This window comes from Panthera tigris, chromosome D2 (genome assembly GCF_018350195.1).
Source record: "Panthera tigris isolate Pti1 chromosome D2, P.tigris_Pti1_mat1.1, whole genome shotgun sequence".
NCBI classification, from domain to species: domain Eukaryota; kingdom Metazoa; phylum Chordata; class Mammalia; order Carnivora; family Felidae; genus Panthera; species Panthera tigris.
The window spans coordinates 86021005-86044032 of record NC_056670.1 but is presented as its reverse complement, the minus strand read 5'-3'; the positions used below and the strand labels follow the sequence as shown (position 1 = coordinate 86044032).

At 59.9% G+C, this 23028-nt stretch overlaps 1 protein-coding gene across 2 annotated transcripts in view; it reads right to left on the bottom strand.

Annotated features, from left to right (window-relative positions):
• Positions 1–23028, bottom strand: part of INPP5A (inositol polyphosphate-5-phosphatase A) — a 175787-nt gene that overhangs the window by 122471 nt on the left and 30288 nt on the right. For both annotated transcript variants that reach the window (XM_042960550.1, XM_042960549.1), the window contains exon 2: positions 8594–8635. In XM_042960550.1, coding sequence (XP_042816484.1) covers positions 8594–8635 — 42 coding nt within the window. The remainder of the gene's footprint in view (positions 1–8593; positions 8636–23028) is intronic.

Here is a 23028-nt window from a genome sequence, read left to right as displayed (position 1 = left end):
CCCGGGTCCCTCCTCCTTCCCCTGCCTGCTGCCAGGAAGCCACACCCAGACCCCTTCCGACAGCTGCCCTGCCTCTTGGACTCCGGCCACCCATCCCTCGAACCGCTGCCCCTTGCCCTGGCGGGACCCCTCGCCCCAGGCCTCCCCGCTGAGTGGCCGGCTCTGCCTTCGGCACTGCAGAGGCTGGGACTCCCATCCTGCAGCTGGGTCCCTTTGGCACATCTCCTGACCCCTTCATGCCTCAGCTTTCTCACCTGTAGAGTGGGGCCAGGCGCAGCTGTGATTTGGGGAACAAGGGCCCAGCCCGGCCGGCAGCGAACACCTACCACTCAGCAGCCACCGCCGAGTCTGCGCCATCGATCCCTAGAGACCGAAGGAAGCAACCGAAGGAACAGATCACCTGGGATCCCACGGCTAACTGCCGTCTGCACATGTGCACGTCTGTGCCGAGTGGGACACGGTAAACCACGTCCCAGGTCACTCTGTCAGGGCCACGACAGCTGTGCTACGGAAACCGACGGCGCCAGACCACCTCCGGTGGCCCTGAGGTGAGCGGCGGGGCCTGGTGGTGCTGGCATGGGCCTCCGCGGCTGTGAGTGAGGGTCTGCGCTCCCCGGCCCACCTAGGAGGGGAGTGGGCACCGGGGTCAGGGGCAGAGCCACTTGGAGGCTCTCACATCCGTGGGCGCCAGGGGCTGGATGGGTCCTCTGTCACTGTCAGCCGCAGAACTGATGCGCGGCTCCGGTGGGCGGGGAGACGGGACAGCCCGCCGCAGTGGTGTGCAAAAGGCACCTGGGCACGTGGCGATGTGCTGCGGACAGAAGCCACGCGGGAGGCGGCGCGAAGGGACAGAGGGCGTCCCACCAACTGTGCTGGTTACGTGTTAGCGTCGGGACACGCTGGGTTAAATGAAACGTTATTAGACGTGATTTCACCTATTTTTCCTGTTTGAACACGGCTCCTAGAAAGTGGGATTTTGCGCGTAACTCTCAGGACCTTTCTGTCGGGCAGCACAGGGCTCAATCCTATGAGATAGATTTTGGCCACTTTTCTATTGTAGTTTTACAAGTTCTCCTTCATTTGTAAGAGCTCTTTACAGAATTTTTAAAAACTGCAGTTTTATTGAGTCACATCCATCAGTCTTTTCCTCAGTGGTCCTTCAACCATTTGGAGCTTAGAGAGGCCAGCCCCGTGCACCCAGAGAGAAGACGACAGTAAGCCGCGGAGCACACGGCTCGGCGTGCTGTGGCCCAGCAGTTCATGGCAGCCTGGCGGCCAGGACGGCACCATGGGCCAGGCCGTGTTCACAGCACCCCAGCAGTTCTTACAAGACCCCCAGGTGCGGGGACATAGACCCCCAGGTGCAGGGACACCACCCCAGGTGCGGGGACACGACCCCCAGGTGCAGGAACATCGACCCCCAGGTGCAAGGACACAACCCCCAGGTGCGGGGACACAGACCCCTGGATGAGACCCTAGCCCCACGCAGGACTCCCACCGCTCACTAGGACTCGGGGGAGTGCTTCCCTCCCGCTCCCCAGCGGGCAGCTACTGGCTGGGCTTGACCAGCTCCTAATTATGACAAATTCTAATTCATCAGTGTTTTTCTCTTATGAATTGTGCTTCGGTGTGTCTAAGAAATCTTTGCCTAATTCAAGGTCACAGAGATGTTCTCCTAAGTTTTCTTCTAGGACTTTTATAATTTTGGGTTTCATACTCAGGTCCACAGCTGACTTTAATCTGCTTGCGGTGCGACGTATAGAAAACGTGCTGCCTTCTGCGTGTGGACGGACGAAGGCCCACTTTCCCAGCACCGTGGGCGCAACGACACCCTTCCTCTGATCAACAGCCGTCAGCCCCGGTCGATCACTTGGCCATATTCCTGGCTCTACTTTGGGATCTCTTTTCTGTTCCGTTGGTCTGTAGCTCTGTCCTTTTGCCAGAGTACTGTCCTGGTGGCCATAACTTTACAAGAAACCATGAAATCAGAGTGTGAGTCCCTAAACTTTTGGTATTCTAGTTCCTCTGCTTTTCCACATAAAATCTTAGACCTACTTTGTAGACTTCTACCGAAACACCACCCAGAGGTCTGGAGTGGAACTGCACCGAACGGGGGCTCGGTCAGAGGGGGGTCACCACACTAGCATCACAGAGTCTCCATGACACAAACACAGCGTGCCTCCCCGTCCCTTCACGTGGTCTCTGGCGTCCTTCGTACACGGCTCACAGGCCTCTACGCGCAGGTGTTGACGCCGGTACGTTTACGTCAGGCCCTTCCTCCGTCAGCGCCACTTAAGGCTCCAACCACTCGTGGCCAAGGGGACGAAGATGTCTCCGCAGAGTCCTGGCACACTGCCAGCAAATGCGCTTACGCTAGTAAGGTTCCTGTGGACCCTCTGTGAGCCTGTGAACCGCAGTCGTATCTTCACCCACACGGGGACTTTCAGTTCCTTCTCTCAGATCGGCCCGGCCAGGACCCTCGGGACCACACTGAACAGGGGAGGTGACGCCAGGCGTCCCTGCCCCGCCATCGGGCATGAGGTCAGCTGTGGGCTCTAAAGACGCCTTCACGGGCTGAGAGGTCCCCTCAGTCCTTAGTTTGCTGACAGTCTGCATGAGACGTGGTTACAGAATTTTGCCAAATGCTTTCTCTGCACATATTGAGATGATCGCATGGCTTTTCTTCTTTAATCTGTTGACATGGTAAACTTTATCAATTTCTGACTCTGTTCCTTGGTGACGACGCATTAACTTTGTCATCCGCTGTGCCTGCGTGTGTGTACCCATGTGACACGCTGTTACACGCTTTACATATTCGGTGCTAAAGTTTTATATTTTGCATTTATTTCAAGGGAGACGTCGGCACATGTACCTTTGTCATGTAAAGCCTCTGCCTGCCTTGGTGCTCTGGTGACACTCGTGTCACGGGAGTGAGGAAGCATCGCCCGAGCCCCAATATCTCTGCAAGTTTCTGCAGAATTGTCACTGCGTCTTGCTTCAGTGTTTGACAGAATTCACCACTGAAACCACGCGGGCCTGGGGTTTTTTGTCCCAAAGTGGTGGGCAAAGTTTAATTTAACAGATAGAGGACCACTGAGTTCACGTACTTCTTGACTGTGAGCTTTGATGCTTTGTTTTTCCAAAAACAGGCAACTCTCACATAAATCTTGGAATTTATTAGCATGAAGTTGCTCACTGATATTCCCTTATCTTTCTAATGCCTGCAGGGTTGTGAGTGACGATGCCCCACGTCAGATCTCTGAAATTGGTGATTTTTATCTTCCACCTTCAGAAATGAGATAGAGAAAGGCAACTTAAACCCAAAATAATCAAAAGAAAGCAAAACATAAAAAGCAAAAAATCAACAAATGAGGAAAAGAGGAAAACAACAGACGCGACCCGTAAAACCCAAGGCAGGTTCTCCGAGACGGTAAAGCTGCTAATGCTCCAGCTCCAAACGCCTGCTTTCTCCTCACCACGGGTCCCACTTGCCCGCATCCTTGCCTGTCTGGTCACCTCTGGTCGGCTGTCAGCAACGACCGCACCCTCCACCTTGCCGGGGCCCGCCCGGACGCCCCCTCCGGTGGCGGGGCGGGCAGCCGCAGGGCTGACCCTCCGTGGTCACTGTCCGGCCTGTGGGCTGGGCCTGGAAACCACAGTTTCGTGTCTCTTGTCCGGTATCGGAGGGTAAGTTTGGTGCCCGCTCCTGCAGGTTACCTGGAGGCAGGACTGCTCCGCGCATCCGTCTTAGAATCATTCTCCGGAAAACGTGTGAAAGACGCTGACACGGCCAACAGATTCGCAAGTCCAGAGTCCGGCTGAGCGCCCCATCTGGGCCACCTTGACCTTACCGATCACTGAGCTGTTTTACAATTCTGTCAATTCTAAATCCTGATAACGATGCAAATGACTCTTGACCACAGGAACGAGGTGTCTGGTGGAAAGAACTGATTACTGGCCTGTTTTCCATCTCTTAGGCAAATAAACTCACTCAGCTGCTAGAAGAATCTGGGTTTGCTCTGGGGAGTCTTGCTTGAAGCAGGTCTCACTTCTCATCTTACTTCTGTCGCTAATAAATAATACTTATTACTGCAATTTAAAACATCTTCAACACTTGTTCAATTTACATTCGTATGAGAGACATTATATCTGTGTTACAGTTTATCTACACCATTACAATAAACTCGAAACAACCTAGGAATCCATCAACAGAACGGTGACTCTAAAAAGGCTGGTGTGTCCAGTTAACGAAATCCTCTGAAGCCATTAAAACAGGGAGCGTGCGTTCACTTACACAGAAAGATCTCCCGGCTCAGCTGTAACAACACATGTGCCTGCAACCTGCTAAGGAGGTCGCCCTCTCCTCCGGGCACACAGCTGGTGAGACACTCGTTAGGGTGTGTGCATCAAGCCGGAGGCAGAACGGGCTGGGGGTATTTATTCACACTTTCTGCTTTGTGCAATTTCCCCAGACTGTTATTCAAGAAAGAACTGTTGAGCACACACCCCACGTGCCCGACACACTCCCAGTGCTCAGGACAAGCATGAGCGGGATGGCAAAGAGCCTACGTGCAAGCACACTACCATCATACAGGGGAGAAAAGTTAAAACCGACTTCCCGGCAGCCTTGCCCGCAGTTCGGAGGGTCAGGGGTAGAGCAGGCAGCACGTCTGGGCCCGGCCTCCTCAAGAGCTTTCCTGAGAACCCCACCAACAGGGGCCTGCACCCCCGGCCCCAGACAGGCCATGTCCTTCCCAGCACCATCCCTGGACCACCCATGGGGCTTTCCGGCTGTCTCTCCAGTGTGACAGCGGCTCCCAAGGGCGTGGCCCCCTAGCACCTGGCCTGCTGGCTGGCCCTCCCACCCTGTGGCCCCTCTCTCTCCTTAAGGGGGCAGTAATGTCATCGTGGGCCTGCCGCATGACCTCATCAACCCTATTCCCCTCGCAAAGGCCCCACCTCAAACACTATCCTCGGGGCAGGACCTTGGCGGGGCACAAAGATCCAGGCCATGACGTGCAGCCCGCATTTCCAGGGGGACAGATCACTATGCACCCAACGGACACAGACTGCAAGTTCAAGTTCAGATGAATCCACAAAGCACAGCAAGAGTAAGGGGAGGCCAAGAGAGTGACCAGGAGGGGCCTCTCGGGGGAAGTGGCAGGGGGTGACAAGGACAAGAACTGGGAAAGTGGGGGCAGGGGAGAGAGCGGGGGTAGGGGCGTGCATGGGGCGGGAAGGCTCGGACGGCCAACTTAGAGCAAGCACAGAGGCCTGAAACACCCAGCGTGTCTGGAGACAGTGCAGAGAAGGCCACGCATGGACCCTAGGCTCTCACCCAGGGGGACCAGAAGCACAAAAGGTACCCAACCAGAGTTACGGCCTCAGGGAGCACTCTGCCGCTTACGGAGAGCAGAACGGGGACGTGGCCGGGCCCTGGGGGAGGCTCTGGGTGGGCCGTGAAGGGGTCACAAGGCCTGCTGCTGGCATGGAGGTATGGAGGTAGATGAGAGCAGGGACTGGCCCCTGTACTTAGAGCCCGTGTCCCCCAACAAGGGGGAGACTGGTGTCACCGGCCACAGGACCAAGAGTCTGATGCTCAGGGAGACAGGACAGGGAGGGGCGTGGGGAGGCCAGCAGGGGTGACACCAGGCTGTGCACCTTCTGGAAGACTGACCACTTCTCTGGCGCCAAGGCCACACTCAGGACCAAATATGTAAAAATCCTGGATGCCAAAAGCATCAGAGGCCCATCAAAACTAAGGATGGAAACGCCAGCAATATTTCTCTTGTTCCCTGCTTTTTTATGGTGACAAGTGTTACAGAAAAAGGAAAATTAATCCAAGGGTTCTAAAAGGCACAGATGTCATATTCAGTTATGTTTACAAAAGCAGCTTATCAAAGGCTCCTTTGAAAAATAAAATAACTGTATAACAGAAACTCCAGGATTAAACACTTTTTAAAAAGGCAGGGACCCAGAGGCCCCCGGGGCCTCGAGGCGCCTCGTCCCTGAGTGCTGGCCCAGTGCACTGGCCTGGGCTCCGGCGGGACCCACTCCCTCTGCACTCGGGCCAGCTGGCTGAGCACCTCACTGCCCAGGTCAGCCCAAAATGTGTTGGGGGGCTCCCGTTTAATTCTTATAAGAACCGTCACTGAGGGTTGCCTGGGTGGCTCGGTCGGTTACGCATCGACTTCAGCTCAGGTCATGGCCTCGCGGTCTGTGGGTTCGAGCCCCACGTCGGACTCTGTGCTGACAGCTCGGAGCCTGGAGCCTGCTTGGGATTCTGTGTCTCCCTCTCTCTCTGCCCCTCCCCTGCATGCACTCTCATACTAAGATGAATAGACGCTAAAAAAAAAAGTGTTTTTTCAAATAAGAAAGAAAGGAACCGTCACTGGAATCTCTTCCTTCTGAGGAGACCTCTGCACACAAGCCGGGAAGAATGGCACCTCCACGTGCACACCGTGGCTCTCGATCCCCTTTCTGTGAATAAAGGCTCAGCAGTCTGGACACCAGGTGCTCTGGCAACAGGCTGCCTGCCCCTCTGGGTTCTGGGTTCCGGGTCCCCAGTTCCGGAAACAGCCCAATGTGGCTGTGTGCAGCGAGGAGGCTCAGAGCGGGGAAACACCTGTTGGTCTGTGGTTTTCCAGGGGTCAGAGTTCACAGGAGGGGCAGCTGCCCGGCCCCGAACTCCCTCTCAGACCACTGGTCCCTGGCTGCCACAGCAGTGGTGACCGGTGGCCCCATCACCAGCAGAGTAAGAAGGGCAAAGTTTGCACTGGAGTCCAGTTTGGGGCCTGTCGGGTAGCATCTCGCCTCCCAGGGGCCTCTCTGCGCGCCGGGAGCCAGGACGGCAGCTCGCTGGCCTCCCAAGACGTGCGCCTCCCCGATCTCACGCTCTATACTCCTCCCGCCCCCCACCCGGGGCCCACCTCTGAGAAACGGGAGGCCAAAATGGACACAGACCCAGGGAGCCAGGGAGCCGCAGGAGGACGCCACAGGCAGCAGGGGCCCTGGGGCCTGTCCAGCCCCCGAGAGGCCGGCGCTTGGCCAGGAAGGGCCCGCGCTTCACCTGCTCGGCCGGCTTCCCGCCCGGAGCGGACACTGGCAACAGCTGGGCCAGGGCTGGGCCTGGGCCGGAGGTCCCTGGGCAGGGCAGAAGGTTAGAGGGGGAGGGCGGAGAGCCCACCAGCCCCACCTCACTGCCAGAGACCCTCGCTGACGGCCTCCCACCTGCCCACCCCACGGGCTGCTCCTTCCAGAGCTTCCCTGGTGTCCCCGGGGTCTGCCTTCCATCCCGCCGAGAACCAAGCATGACACGCGGCGGACAATTCGTGCGGGAAGGGCGAGGGAGGGACCCCACCTCCAAACACCCCAGAAGAACGCACCTCGCTGGACGGGACAGCAAGGGACGAAAAGGGCTGTCCGAGGCTCTGCCCTCCCGTGCCTGCGGCCCCACGATCTGCCACCACCCGCCGCTGCCCCCTGGGCCTCTGGTAGATGGCTCGGCACCAGCAGACCCAATGCGCGACCGCCCTCAACACCCGGAAGGGACAGCGGGAGCCCGGGGCCGGCACCTTGCCCAGGGCAGGCAGGACACAGCCCGTGCCCACGTCCATCAGCTGCTGTGCCCTGCCCCTGCCCCTCAGCACCTCGGATCTCAGCCTGCCGGACCCCAAGGCCAGGAGGAAGGGGGGCCCAGGGCCATCCCCAGCATCTCCTACTGTGTCCTGTTCACACGGCACGGCCGCGGGCTCAGCAGAGCTGCAGGAGGGCAGGGGACAGGGGCAGGGGACCGTCCCCCAGCTGCCCCTCCCCCAAAGCCCCACCTGCGCCACCCTCCTCCAAGCTGCCCTCGGAGCTGTGGACCCCTCACACCCTGGCAGGGCCAGTCGCCCACGGCCCTTGCCGAGCTGGACGCCTGGCCACTCAGCTCCTCTCGCCCACAAGGTCTCCCCAGGCATCCCGTGCCTCGGAGTGGCCTCTCCAACGTACTACCTGGGGGTCCCACGTGTACACGTGCCACGTGCTCAACTCCGCTGCTGCCTGTCATCTGGAAACACCTGAGCTTCCCCTGGCCCCCCGGCCACGCCAGCCACCCGTCTGCTCCCGCGGCACGCACCCTGGGAGCACAGCCGTCTGTCCGCCGCTTCCAACCCGCCCCCGAGCATCCAGAACAGAATTCGCGCCGACCACGGGCTCCGCCAATACCTGTTCGACGCTCGGTGCCGGCACCTGGCCCCTCATCCGGCAGTGCCTCCCCCTGAAGCCTCGGACCCGGGTCCTCCCCACACCCCGGCCCAGACCCCACCGTGGCCTCCCACGTGGCTTTGCCGCCTTTATGCTGCCACCAGAGGACCCTCCTGAAAGGTACCCTAATGTCCCCAGAAGCTCCCAACGCCCCCTCCCCTCCAACCACGCGGAGGGAGAGGAATCGGAACAGGGGCCTCCGCGGAGGCACGTGACGCCCCGCACAGCCAGCCCCAGGACAGCCCCAGCCCGCACCCGACCCGGACACAGCACGGTCTCCACAAAGAGCAGGTACTCACGGCACAAACGGGCCATCTGAGAGGCACGCGGTCACGGCACCTCTTACCTGATAGAACTCCCGCAGCCAGTTCTTCTGCAGGTTTTCTGGCTATAGATTAGGAAGAGAAAAAGAAAACACAGTCAGATCGTCAACACAGCCCCAAAGAGCCACGAGCAGACGCTGGTGTGGTGACCACCACCTCGCGGGCCTCACTGTGGGGCCCGTGCTGGGGGGGGGGGGGTGTCCACATGGGGGACCTCCACCCCCCCAGGAGGGGGCCTGGCTCTCAGTCCCCAGGGACCAAACTTGCCAGGCGACAGGCAGGCCCCGCAGTGCCGGGCGTCCACGGCCGACCCTCAGCCCTGCTCTGTCCCCATGGGGGTCACGGGGAGGGACGGTCCACAGCCGGACCAGTGTCTGCCCAGGACGGCACAGCACCCCAGCAGCCCCCACCCTCAGTCAGCGAGCCCCCCGGACTCCGTCGTCTCCCCGGGGGGCAGCAGGGAGGACGCCGTCCCAAAAAAAGAACCCGGGGCGGGTCTGGGCGGCACGAGCACCAGGTGCACGGAAAGGCGCGTCGTGGGCCGTCGGGGACAGCCAGGCCCACCCGGCAGGCCCCCTGCACACCCCCCGCGGCGGATGCAGAGGAGCCGGAGCCCCCAGGTGCTGAGGGAAACAGTCCAGCGGGTCCCTAAAGCGCGAATCAGAGTCTACATGTGATCCAGCAAAACGCAAACAGCCGTCACAGAGAAACGGGCACCGACACCGGGGCACCGGTCAGAGTCGCCAAAAGGTGGACAGGCCCAAATGCCCACGCGCGGATGAACGAATGAGCAAAACACCGCCCATCCACACAAATGATTGCGACTCGGCCTTAAACAGGAAGGAAGCTCGGCCACCTGCTACAGCACAGCGACCCTCAAAAACACGCGCCACGTGAGAGAACCCGGACACAAAAGGGAAGTAACACGTGACTCCACCTTCAGCACGGTCCGCGCAGACAGGAAGCGGACTGTGGCCAGGGGTGGGGGTGGCCGCTGCTGGGCGCGGGTTTCCCCATCACGGGGTGATGGACACGCTGTAACGTGGACCGCGGTGGTGGCCGCACAACCCGGTGAGTCCACGCACTCTCCCGCCGCCCGAACCGGCGACACCGCGAGCCCCGGGCTACGTGGCCAGAGCAAGGGGGGCCTCCCGGGACGGGGGCCCGGACACACGGCCGGGCCCCAGCAGTCCTGCGGGCCCCCGGTCCCGGCATGGACGAAAGAGCCGCGGGCAGGCCGTCCACTGACGGGACGACGCGGCCACCTTCCGGCGCAAGTGCCCCCGGGCGCGGAGGAGGAGACCACGCGGCTGCACGACCCGAGGACCGGATCGTGGCCAGGACGCAGCTCCCGACGCCGCTCCTGAGGACAGAACACCAGCGTGCAGAGCGCGGCGTGCGAGCCAAGGGCCACCCTTCGGTTTCTTCACTTCTGATGCGCTCACGGTCACCACACGTCACTTCGTATTCGAGGGGTTTTTGAGTTTGCTTATTTACTTTGAGAGAGAGAGCAGGAGGGGCAGAGGAAGAGTCCCACGCAGGCTCTGTGTCGTCAGCACGAGCCTGACGCAGGGCTCGATCTCACGGTTCGCGAGTTTGTGACCCGAGCCGAGACCAAGAGTCGGACGCTTAACCGACTGAGCCACCCAGGCGCCCCTACTCTCGTAACTTTTAACTTCGTGTTCAACACTTGACGCAGAGACCGTGACGGCTCTCGGACGCGGTGCGGCACGCTAACCACCGGCCGCTACAAGCCACCGTGAGAGGCGAACGGGGAAAACTCTGCGGAGGGTTCGACGGCGGCCCCCCGGGCGCCTCCTGCCGCAGCAGCTGCTACCGACGGGCCGGGCCGAGAGCGACGCTTCAAACACGCCTCGACGCGCACGCACACCCACAGCCACACACACCCACCCGCGCGCGGTGGCCCCAGGGCTGGACGGTGTGGCCCACGGGACGCTCCCACTGACACAGGGACCGGCACCGTCGGTGGAACCCTCCACGATTACAGACTTGCAGCAGCCAAATTCACACTCGAAATGTGGTTCCTGTGGCTAAATCGCTGCATTTTTAACAGCACTTCATTTTAAACCGCACGCGTAGCTGGTGACGTTCGCGGGCAGCACAGCTCCACAGAAGCTTCGAGGTCCCTGCTCTGAAGCAAACGTAACGCTGACACATACACATGATGAGGCGGCGCACGCAGAAAGGGAGGGACGTCTCACCCACCCCACCTGTGACGATCAGCACAGATACCCACGCTCAAGGAGTGTGACAGCACATTAAAGGCTCAGCCCTCACGACCAACCGCGTGGACTATCCCGCGAATGCACAGAAGGCTCCACCGGGAAAGCGGCCGAGGCAACTGGCCGCACCAGCAGCTCAGAGAAATCGGCCGATTCTCGTCACGGGTAACGGGACAGCCGGGACCCCGGTCCAGCCGCAGCCACACGGCCTTGCAAGTCCCGCTCCGGGCATCACGCCGGCGTCTCCTGGACCCGCCAGGGAGCTGGAGCGGGCAGCAAACCGCCACCCCGGAGCCCAGACGGACAGGAGAACACTCGAGTCGCGGCGCAGACCTGCTCTCCCGGAGAAGATGCTGGAACCAAAGCCTAGTACCGGGGCGCCAACGGTCAGCTGCGACCTGCGGGAAGCCGAGCGCGGACGAGTGTATGGAGAAGCCCTCGGGACCACGTCGAGGAGGCCCCACGCTGTGGTGGGTTCTCCCTCCAGGTAGCCCGGCACGTGCTCATGGTCTAGGTTGGAGAAGGATCCCTGGAGAAAGACCCCTCCTGGCGCCGGCCGGGGGACGGGGGGAGCAGCCTCGGTGAAATACACCCAGCGCCCTCTCCACGCCGAAAGCCTGCCACGCCGGGGAAGGGGGGTCACCCGGGCTAGGCCACCCCTGGAAAGGGCGCCTCCCCCCAACCTGCCTGCCTCCGGCCCCGAAGGAACGGGGGAGGGGTCACAGCGCAGGGACACAGGTGCAGCCACAGTCCGAGACGGGCTGCAGACCGCGGGGCGCTCCCCGCCCCCACGCCGTGCCAGCACAAGGCAGGGCTCCGGTGCAAGAGGGCGCGACACAGACCGCCTGTGAGCTGCCCTCAGGGAGCCCCCGGGACACAGGCGAGGACACCGGGGGACCACGAAGCCTCCGACGCCATGGCCGCGGCACGCCGTAAACACGGCCCAGGGCCACGTTAACAGAAGGCCTCACGCGACCTCAGCCCCTGGGACCCGACGCTTCAAGTCCAGCTCCCGGCAAAAAACTACCAGGCTGCCTAACAGGCGAGGGGAAAACAGTGCAAAGACGCAGAAAATGCGTCTGAGTCCCTCTCGGCTGGGAGTCCGATTCCGGAACGCCAGAAAGCAAGCGCAGGGCACACGGAGGGTGCTGACGGACAGCCTGGAGGGCACACGGGGACGGACGGCCACGCGAGCAGCGCGGCAGAAGCTCTAAGAACGCAAAGCAGACGCTAAAATCAAACCCACTGTAACAACATGAAGAATGCCTCCGGCGGGCTCATCAACACACCGCACACGCAGAGGGAGCGAGCCGCGAGCTAGAAGACCCGTCAGCGGAAACTTCCAAAACATAACGCCGAGAAGAACACTGACAAAAGGACAGAACGTCCAGGAATCTTGAGATGGTCTCACATGACGGGGTTTCAGGAAGAGCCAGAAAAGAGAGTGGAAAACACCTGTGGGGCCCTAAGGACTGAATTTTTCAATGAAGGACAAACACCAGACACAGTCGCTCCCTCGCGGGGAGAGCACTCGGTGCCACACCCCCCAGAACGGCTACTCGCAGGCACACAGGATCCAACGTGCACCAAGCCAGGGACAGAGAGCATCTGGGAAGACGGAGGAAACGGGAACCCGGGCTGGATCATGGCGACCTTCCCGACAGCGACGCGAGCAAGCTGGCAGTCGTGTGGGAAGCTCCCCGCGGTGAGAGGGAGCACCAGCCACCCAGGACTCTGCGTCCAGCAAAACCATCTCTCAAAAGCCAAGTTGAAATAAAGGTGTTCTCACCTGGGAAAACTCATCACCAGGGGACAGGCCCTAAGAGTAACGTTTTAAAAAGTTCTCCAGGGAGAAGGAAAATTATACAGATTAGAAGAGTGGATTCGTTGGGGCGCCTGGGTGGCTCAGTCGGTTGAGCGTCCGACTTCAGCTCAGGTCACGATCTCGCGGTCCGTGAGCTCGAGCCCTGCGTCGGGCTCTGTGCTGATGGCTCGGGGCCTGGAGCCTGCTTCGGATTCTGTGTCTCCCTCTCTCTCTGCCCCTCCCCTGCTCTGTCGGGCTCTGTCTCTCTCTCCAAAATAAATAAACATTAAAAAAATTTAAAAAAGAAAAAAGTGGATTCACGTGAAAAAAGACAAAGAAGAAATAAATGAAACTTCTTCAATAAAAGTCTGCAACCATTAATGTCAAGTTAACAGACCAGGAAGTGCCTGCACGCGCCCCACCCCTGTGCTCCCCGAGAACCCCTCCCCGGGGAGTCTGGGCGCCCGTGGAAATGGTAAGATGTCACTCCCCTGGTCAGGGGACACCAGTGGCAAAGGTGGAAGGATTCTGCAGATATAATTAAACCCCAAGGTTAGTTGATCTTAAGTTCATCAGAAGGGGCGTTATCCTGGGTGGGTCTGCCCTTATCAGATGTCAGCTGGGCAATTTTCCAAGAGGCTCTAAAGGTCGGGGAGGGGAGGCGGAGCACTGGCTCTCTGCGGCCCGCCCTCACCTCTGCCGCAGCAAGGTGCTGACGTGGGCCAAACCCGGGGCGGCGCACTTCCCTCCAGATGAGGGCGGGGGAGGGCCCCCGCTCGGCTGCGCCCGGACGCCCACCCCCCAGAACCGAGAGGCGGGGCCGCTGTGGAAGCCTGCACTTGTGCTGCTGTCACACGGGCGGAAAACTGACACACGTCCTCTGTGTTACGAACACGGGCAGGTTGCGTACAACGGAACAGTTGGTGTCACACTAAACTCTTCGCCCACTCAGATTTTACTGGGAAATAAGGTCTCTGGGGAGGACTCCGATCCCACTGCGGGAGGAGCCTTGACCACGAGAGCAGCCACGTGGCCTGACGTCCCGCCCTCCCTCCGGTGCCTGCCTTTCTCAACTACGCGTTTCACGTTTGGGTGCAGACAGCCATCAACACTGCCTTAATTTACTGGTTTTCTGGTGGGTTTTTGTTTACTTTTTCATTCAACAACAAACATGGTTTACATTCATCTTCTCACGTGACTTCAGCTTATGACATAATTCTGTATTTTGGCTTTTTGAGTTACATGTTTTCTTTATTCTTTCTTGTTCTGTAGCAACAGAGTTGAGTGTGACAGAAGCATGTGTTAGAAATGACACACAGCACACGCACTCACACCCTGGAGCCGGTCCCTGTCTTGTGGGGAAACACTCGCGCCCCCCCCCACCCCCACCCCGAGGTCAGGAACGGGGCAAAGACACCGTCATTTCCGTAACACCTAGACCAACGCCAAAGAGATTAAGGAATAAGACAAAAGAGAGAGAACAACCAGGAGGGTACAGGTGAGAGGACAGCATGTGCAAAGGACCAGGGTTGGCGATGAAACTAAGACAAACGTAAAAGCATTGAGGAAAAAGTAGCAGGACGTAAAAGTGAGATACAAAATCAACAGCTGTCCTAAACACAAACGCTGGTCACAAGATGAGCTGGGGCGGAAACCCCATCACAACTGCAACACCGAACAAAGACGACACTTAGGGACCGACGTTTAGCTGTGAAAACTCTGTGCACGAAAAGCAGCAGGACGCTCCTGGCGGAGGCGACGCCAGACTGGAGGCCACGGGACGACGCCCTCACCTCCCCCCACCCCGGGGAGGCTGGCCCAGCGCCATCCCGCACCCCTGGGCAAGGCCCCGCGGCCCCACTGGGCAAGCGGACTCCAAAGCTCACGGAAAACACACTATGACTCAAAGTCTGCCCGCCGCTGCTGAACAGAGCCACACGCTCGCCCACAACGAACGTCGAAAGGCAGACGTGCGAGGGCTCGGCTGCCCGACGCCGAAGAACCGGACGGCAAAGCAAAACGACCACAGGTCTGATGGAGAAATGACCAAAAGACGCCAAGGGGGCCGACACGAGTGAGAGGCTCACCTCTGCGGATGAGAGCCGGGCAGCGGCTGGGCAGGGGCGCTCGTCCCCGCGTCCTGGCCCACGGCTGCGGCCCAACCCGCGGCACACCCACGCAGAGCCCCCCGACAGCACCGCTCCCCACAGGCAGGCGTGTCGGCCACCGCGGCGGCCGGAGAGAGCAGGGCAGGAGGCCCAGGGAGCCAGACGGGCCATGCCCCCCGCCCCCGCCGGAGTACATGCCGCAGAAAAGCGGCAATGAGGGCGGCCGAGGCCCTTGGAGGCGACGGGGCCCGTGACTGCAGGCCCCACGCAGACCCCCTTGTACCGGGGCCACGTGAGCCCAGCCAGAGCCTCGTGCGCTCGATGAGAACCTGCCCCCACCACTCCCCTGCAGCTCGCCCGGTGCCCCAGGGGGCGGCCTGGCCTCTAGCCTAACGCACCTCTGTCCCCCTCTCCCTCCCACCTGCGGGAGCCGCCCCCACCTGACCCCGCAGTGGCTGCCTAAGCGGAAGACGGGACAGGGACCCCTCCCTCCCTCTCTCTGTCTCTCTGTCTCTGTCTCTCTCTGTGTCTGCCTTCACTGCCTGGCCCTTGTAGGCAGCGAACACAGCAAACGCTCACGAACACACTAACTACAGGTGTGAAGTTAAGACCTGTAGAAGCATCTGGGGGCGCCTGGGTGGCTCAGTCGGTTGAGCGTCCGACTTCGGCTTAGGTCATGCTCTTGTGGTTCACGAGTTCAAGCCCCACGTCCGGCTCTGTGCTGACAGCTCAGAGCCTGGAGCCTGCTTCAGATTCTGTGTGTTTCTCTCTCTGCCCCTCCCCCTGCTTGCGCTCAGTCCCTCTCTCTCTCTCTCTCTCAAAAATAAATAAAAATATTTAAAAAAATTAAAAAAAAAAAAAAAGACCTGTAGAAGCATCTAGAAAGAGGACTTTCTCAGGAAGGAAGCCAAGGTCTGGGCCGCAAGGGGAAAGAAAGTGCCGGAAGCAGGAGCTGCTGTCACAGGAGGGAGCCCCCACCCACGGTGAGGCCTGAGGAGGACGGGAACAGTCCCTTGCCGTGCTCACCTCTGGTGGGAAGGGGGGGCCATGGGGACAGGCCTTCCAGGGGGAACCCACCCCATTGTGACTCCCACCCCCACATGCCGAACCCCGTCCGGGTGGTGGCGTCCACGCAGCCGCTGGCTCGTGTGGCCCGGGCACAGCTCTGTCAGGAGGAGGGGCTGCAGGCTGGGCTCAGGGCTGCAAGCCGCCACGGCCCGAGTCCTGCGGGCCGCATCCCGACAGGCTAGCACGAAGCCGGCCCGCGGTGGCGACGGGCCCCGTGTTCGCACACAGCGTATGCCAGCCCAGAAACTCCGCTTTCTCAAATACGTCCTTAAAACTTTCAAATACGAGTCATTTAAAACAATCGAGAGCCAGGGGCTCCCTAAGCCTGTGTGCAGAGCGGGCCAAGGCCTCCGATCCGCGCCACCGATGTCCCGGGAAATCCCACCCCCCGCCAGACGCCTATCCCTGCGGAGGAAAACCGTTTCCTTTCACGAGAAAGGAAGCCTTGCCTGCACATTCAGAAATACTGAGGCTAAAAATAGTTTTGTGAAAGGAAGCGAAGGTGGGCCTTCCACCAGGAGAACGCGCACGGAGCGGTGCAGGGCGGTCAGGGCCTCACTGCGGAGGAGCAGGGACAGGGCCGCCCGCATCGCTCCTCCCCTCGGCCACCACTCCTTTCGCGGCAGCCACCACGGCAAGAGCATCCAAAGTGGGAATGAAAACCGCAAGAGAGCCTCCCACGGACGACGGCTCAGAAATGCGCCCTCTTCAATTACGCATGAGGCAGGATCGTGCTCAGCATCTGGCAAAGACGTGCTCAGAACCCGTCGCCACTGGGAACAAAGCCTGGGCGAACCTGACCACGAACGAACATTTTCTCCTCAAGGGTGCCTGGGGACAAGATACACTTACGATGACAACGTACGGTCACTGAGGGCTGACTTCTGAAAAACTAAGGTTTAATCTGGAATAACGGCCTATAAAAACGGAAATGACCCACCCCATGGACACCTTCCACCCAGGCCAGCCATCGGGGCTGAGACCATTTCTCAGCAGAGACCTGCCCAGCCGGGCCCGCCTGCCAGATGCACAACCAGAGAGGGCGAGCGCTGGACCGCGGGCACCCTAGCGACGGGTGGGAACGCGCCCCGTCCCGGAGCCGCACAGCCGCCCTGCCTACCCGCCCACGGACAGGCCTCCCCTGGGCCCCCGGTACTGCTCTTTCCATCAGGACTCTGCTCAGAATCCCCCACGGACGGGCAGGTGGCTGCTGCGGAGGGTGGGGCCCTCACCCCCACGGTCGGGACCCTGGGGCGTCACGGGCAGACATCTGAGACACCGAGGCCCCGCCGTCTGGTCCCGTCCAACCTCCGCAACGGCCAGCAGCCCACATGCCACCGCGTTCACACAGCTTCTCCGGGTTTGCAAAAGACCGTGAGCAAGGCCCGTGTAATGTCACACCTGAGAGGCTGAACCCAAACCCCCTCAGACCGCAGAGCGGGCATGGGGGGCTGGGCAGGGGTGAGGGGCTCATGCAGGGCACCCCCAGGTGCACAGGTGACGAAATCTGAACTCCAGCTCTAAGCGCGCGCCTGGGTTTGGGAACACAGATGCGCGGCAGCAGCAAAGTCCAGAACGCAGGCGGTGGGCTGCGGGAGAGGAGACCGCGCACGGGGAGGGCCCAGAGAAGGGCGTCACGGCCTCCGTCGGGCACAGGCCGTTCTCGGGCCGACGCTCAAGGAGGCCGCTTCTCAAAGGCGAGTGCCGGGAGACCCGGCAGGGGAGGCTCAGAGCACCGCGGGCAGCCTCCGGTGCCGGCCGGGTCCCACGCCCCGCGCCCCGTCGCCGCCCCCGCAAGACTGTGCGGTCGGTCGGGCAGCTTCCAAACTCCCACGTGCCAGGGTGCAGACTCGGGACCCACCGTGCCCTACGTCCCCCACGAGGAGGCGCACCCACAGCCCGACGGAGAGCCCAGCGTCGCCATGTCCTCCGTGGAGGGCACCTGCCTGCCTCTGCCGGGGAGGCCCAGAGGCAGTAAGTGAGGGCAGAAATTCAGCTTCTTCCCATGGAGGGTCACCCTCTGGGGCCTCGAAGGGGAACACAGACCGGCGAGAGCACACCAAGGCCAGCCTCTGGGAGCACTTTCCTCTGCCCGTTTCCCAAGTGACACGCTCAATTCCGATTCCCCAAGTATCCACACACAATAGTGGGACGTGGGTTTCAGAGACACGTGGCTCATCCCCGGCTGTGATCCCACAGAAGGACGGGGTCGCCCAGGGCTGTGAGGGGGTGAGCCTAAGCCGCCGTGACCCACGGAGCTGCCTTCCCCAACCCGCAGCGCGGGGCCTCTGGTTCATGCGACTGCAGAGAGGGGTCCCCGGGGACCTCAGCTACGGTGGAGGAAGGCAGCACCCGGGGGGGAAGAAATCACAGAAATGTAGAGTCTGGAGGGAAAAGCAGTGTGGTGTCTGAAGAACGAGAACACAGCCCGAGGTCCATGAAAACATGACGGGGGGGCGGCTGTTGGTTAAGCGCCGACTTCGGCTCAGGTCATGATCTTGCGGTCCATGAGTTCGAGCCCCGCGTCAGGCTCTGGGCTGATGGCTCAGAGCCTGGAGCCTGCTTCTGATTCTGTGTCCCCCTCTCTCTCTGCCCCTTCCCCGCTCGTGTGCTCCCTCCCTCTCTGTCTCTCTCTCCCTCTCTCACAAATAAACACTAAAAATAATAATAAAAAAGAAGACGTGACAGGGAGAACTGGCCCCGCGCAGCTCAGGGCCACGTGCCCAGGCCAGCGCCCACCCTGACCACACGGAGGGGTCACAGGCTGAGTTTTAAGCACAACTGCAGGTGACAATAAAGCAAATCAAATGAAAAGCTGGCTCTTAAACAGATTAATACAATCGATGAGCCGCTAGGCGGGTGAATCAGGAAGAAAAGGACACAAGTGACCAGCATCAGAAATCAAAGGTGACCAATGCAGACGTTCAAAGAACAATGAGCACACATGAACGTTTGAACGTTATGTCAACAGGCTGAACAACTCGGGTGAAGGGAACAAATGCCTCACAAAGTGGAAGGACACACAGTGAAACAGAAACTTCTCTATTAAAGAAACGGGGTTTGCACCAAAAACCTTCCTACGGAACAGTGACGGGTTCTCCGGTGAGTCCCATCAACCGCCCCACCAACCTCACAAGGCTCCTTCCCGTTTGTTCTACAAAGCCAGCGCGGCGCCGATGGCAAACCCTGGCAAAGGTGTTCGAAGGCACGGCGCAGAAAGAACCACAGCCCCGCGTGTGCACGTGTATGAGCGTGCCCACAGGCCACGTGCAGAAATACGTAAGGGAAAACCCAGCGTGACCAAGTGAGTTTGGCCCAGGGATGCCGCTCCGGTCTGGCACAGTTGAAACCGGTGGAACTCCCAAATTTACAGACTAAAGGGAAAACTACAGGATCATTTCCACAGAGGCAGAACACGCATTTGACAGCTTTCCACAGCCTCGGCACACCCCCTCCCCCACGGCACCCGGCGCCTCCTCCCGTGGCACCTGGCATCCCCCTCCCCCGTGGCGCCTGCCACCCCCGGCCTGTGGCACCCGGCAACCCCCCGCCCCGTCGCGCCTGCCACCCCCGGCCTGTGGCACCTGGCACCCCCCCGCCCCGTGGCGCCTGCCACCCCCGGCCCGTGGCACCTGCCACCCCCCGCATTCCACCGTGAGAGGAGCACCCGCACTCGCCCCCGGCCGGGCACGGAAGCAGAGAAGACAACGTGCAGCGGGCTGTGTCTGCAGGTGCTGACCGCGGACACACAGACAGAGGGGCCCTGAGGACTCGGCCAGCGCGGCCAGCGGCTACAAGATCAATCCACGAGATCTGGTGCGCGTGTCTTTGCCACAGCAGATAACTGGAAAGTGAAACATTCGAAAATAGTGTTGACGGTAAACTGCCGCAAAAACCACAAATTATGTAGGAATACGTTTAATGAGACACACGAGACCTCTGGGCCGACAACCGCAAGAGATGCTGAGAGAAACGAAGACCCGAGTAGAAGAGGCCTGCCATCCTCATAAGCCCCAGGCTCCGCACCGCGAGACGTCAGCGCCCCCACGCTCGCGACGGATCTGGGCGGCCCCCGCCGTAGTTCCAGCCGCTTCTGCGAAACGGACAAACTGTCTCTGACGCACACGTGCAAATGCAAAGGGCTGAGAACGCCCAAAGCAATCCGCGGAAGGACGGATAACGGAGCGGGGGGGGGGCTCCCGCGGACGCCCAGCCTCACCATGAAGCTGTCGTGACCAGGACAGGTGGTCCTGGAGTCACATTCAATGAGCAGATCGATACAACAGAACAGTCAGAAAGAGACACACACGGACTGATTTTCAACCAAGGCGCCAAAGCAACCCACCGGGGAAGACAAACTTATCCACCCACGGCGGTGAGCTAGCCGGCGCCCGTGGGGAAAGGCACACCTCCACCGTACCGACTCACACACAAAAATTAACTCGAGATGAAAACCCTAAGTGTATGTGGATCCTGAGAAACTTAACAGAAACCCATGGGGGAGGGGAAGGAAGAAAAAACAAAAGAGGTTAGACTGGGAGGGAGCCAAAGCATCAGGAGACTCTTAAAAACTGAGAACAAACTGAGGGCTGATGGGGGGGTGGGAGGGAGGGGAGGGTGGGTGATGGGTATTGAGGAGGGCATCTTTGGGGATGAGCACTGGGTGTTGTATGGAAACCAATCTGACAATAAATTTCATATATTAAAAAAAAAAAGAAAGAAAACCCTAAGCATAAAAGATAAAACCACACAGCTAAAGAAAGCAACAGGAATGGGGCGCCTGGGTGGCTCAGTCGGTGAAGCGTCCGACTTCGGCTCAGGGCGTGATCTCACGGTCTGCGAGTTTGAGCCCTGCGTCGGGCTCTGCGTTGGCAGCTCAGAGCCCGGAACCTGCTTCAGATTCTGTGTCTCCCTCTCTCTGCCCCTCCCCTGCTCACATTCTGCCTCTCTCTCTCTCAAAAAGAAACATTAAAAAAAAAAAAAAAAGGCAACGGGAAGAATGTCTTCCCAGCTCGGCGGCCGGCAGACTTCCTAGGGTAGAGGGAGCAACAATCGTGAAAAATCCTGATTAGGAACCGCTGGTCACCGAGGTCACCATCAAGAAAACGAGCAGGCGAGCCACAGTCTGGGAGACAGAAGCGCACAACAGGTGTGTGACAGAGGACGGGCATCTGGATACGAAAGGAACTCCTCCAAATCAGTAACAAAAACAATTCAGTCGGAAACAGGCAAAGGACGGGACCAGAGAACTTCACCGAAAACCAACCAACCAACAAAACGGACACACGGACGGCCAACAAGCGCCCGAAACGGGCTCCAGGTCACGACCACCCCAGCGAGCCTGAGGTGCCGAGAGCCGCCAGGGCCCACACCGCTGGCGGCACGCGAAACGGCACGTTCGCTCCGGGAGAAGTTCCACGGCGACACGGCGGTTCCACTCCCAGGTGCAAGGACCTGAGAGGAACGAAGCGTGCACCCAAAACACGCGTACGGGGAAGTTCACAGAGTCTGCTCGTGACGAGCAAGACGTTACAAACGAGCAGCCCCGTGAGCGTCAGCAGGAGGACAGCCGGACAGCCTGCAGCGCGGCCGGAAGCCGTGCGAGGAACGCTGCCCGCGACACGAGGGCGCAAGCTCGGCGCAGGCAACGACGGGACGCTGTGTCCAAACCACGTGCAGGAGGCCGAGGAGACGGGGCGCAGCCCGCGTGCGGCCCGCTGGCGGGACGTCCCGGGACAGGCTAAACGGGGCCGGAGGGAAACGGGGGCCCGGCTCCCTGGCGGGGAAGGGCGGGGGAACCTTCTGGGATGACAGCTGTGCTCTACGTCTTGATAAAGGTTTGGGTTGGCCGAGACCCAGCAAATGTGTGTTTAAACGCGCACTCTTCGCTGCATGTAAATGTTACGTGAAAAGAAAATCCAAACCGATACTGAACCCTAGCTAATGACACTCCTACTCGAGTATTTGGGAACGAGTATACTGACGTCCGCAATTTCCTCTGAAACACATAAAAGGACAGAATGACTCATGGATGAAAAGACAGATCAGTAGGTCATAAAACAAGGACAGGAACATGTTAATGACAGAACCAGCTGGTCGATACATCAGTGTTAATGGCAAAGTCCTTTCAACTTTATTAGATGCTGGGAATCTTACGATAAATGTTGTGAAAGAGTTTAAAAATAAAAGATAAAAGGCTGAACTGGACAGTCTGTGAGGCCCTTTCCATGACTCTCACCACAAAGAACGGCCAGCTCCAGGGGGCCACAGATTTTTGCTTTGCTTTTCCTCGGACGGAATCGACTACAGGCCGCCAGACCCTTGCTCTCACACCGAGGCACAGCCCCTAAACCTCAGCGAAAGCTGATCCGGCCCAACCCCAGGGGCTGCAAGTGAGGCCCGGCAGCAGGAGAGTGTGGCCACAGGGTAGGGCCTCTCCGGGCAGGGGCAGTGGGAGCTGCCCTCTGTCACCCCTGGATGGCTGCAGGCCAACGAGGGAGACCAAGAGTCAGGAGCCACAGAAAATCAGGGTCATGAAACGGCAAAGCCCAAAACATCCTTTCTCCGACAATCAGACATGCTAATTCTGAGTCTCGGGAGGGTTTTGTTTTTTCTTTAACCTTAAAACTCAAGTTCAAAATAACTTAAGTCTAAAAATAGGGCCCCTGTAAAATAAACACGTGCAAAATCCTTCTCGCTGGCAACCATAATGGAGCCACGCCCTGGGCAGCGCTGAGTGTCACATGCCCCCCCCCCCGCCCCCCCCAGGGTCCCTGTGCTGCAGGAGATGGACAGGGCTGGAGGCTGGGGACGCGCGCAAGGCCCCCCAGCCTCGGGCAAGGCTGGTTCACAGCCAGAAGCACCGCCAAAGCCCTGTGCTCTCCAGCTGGGCTCCACAGGCTGCATCGGGAGGCAGGCCCTGGCTGGTAAGCGGACCGCGACAGACAGCATTCCCTGGGGAACAAACTCACCCTTCCCCATGTGCCGGGCACGCTGCCAGCCTTGACCCACTCTAGTCCTCGACTCGGTGAGTCAGGGGCCCGGAACCCTCGCCCTCCTGTTGGCCTCCAGCCAGGCTCGGGGGACAAGACGGAGTCCCCATCTGCGGCCCAGGATACCCAGAGAACCCGAGGTGTGGCAATTGATGGACAGACAGGCAGCCTTTGACCGTGTTTTGGGCCAGGAGGGAGGCACACGGGCCTGCAGAGTGGGTGCCCTGGGTGGGGTGAACCAAT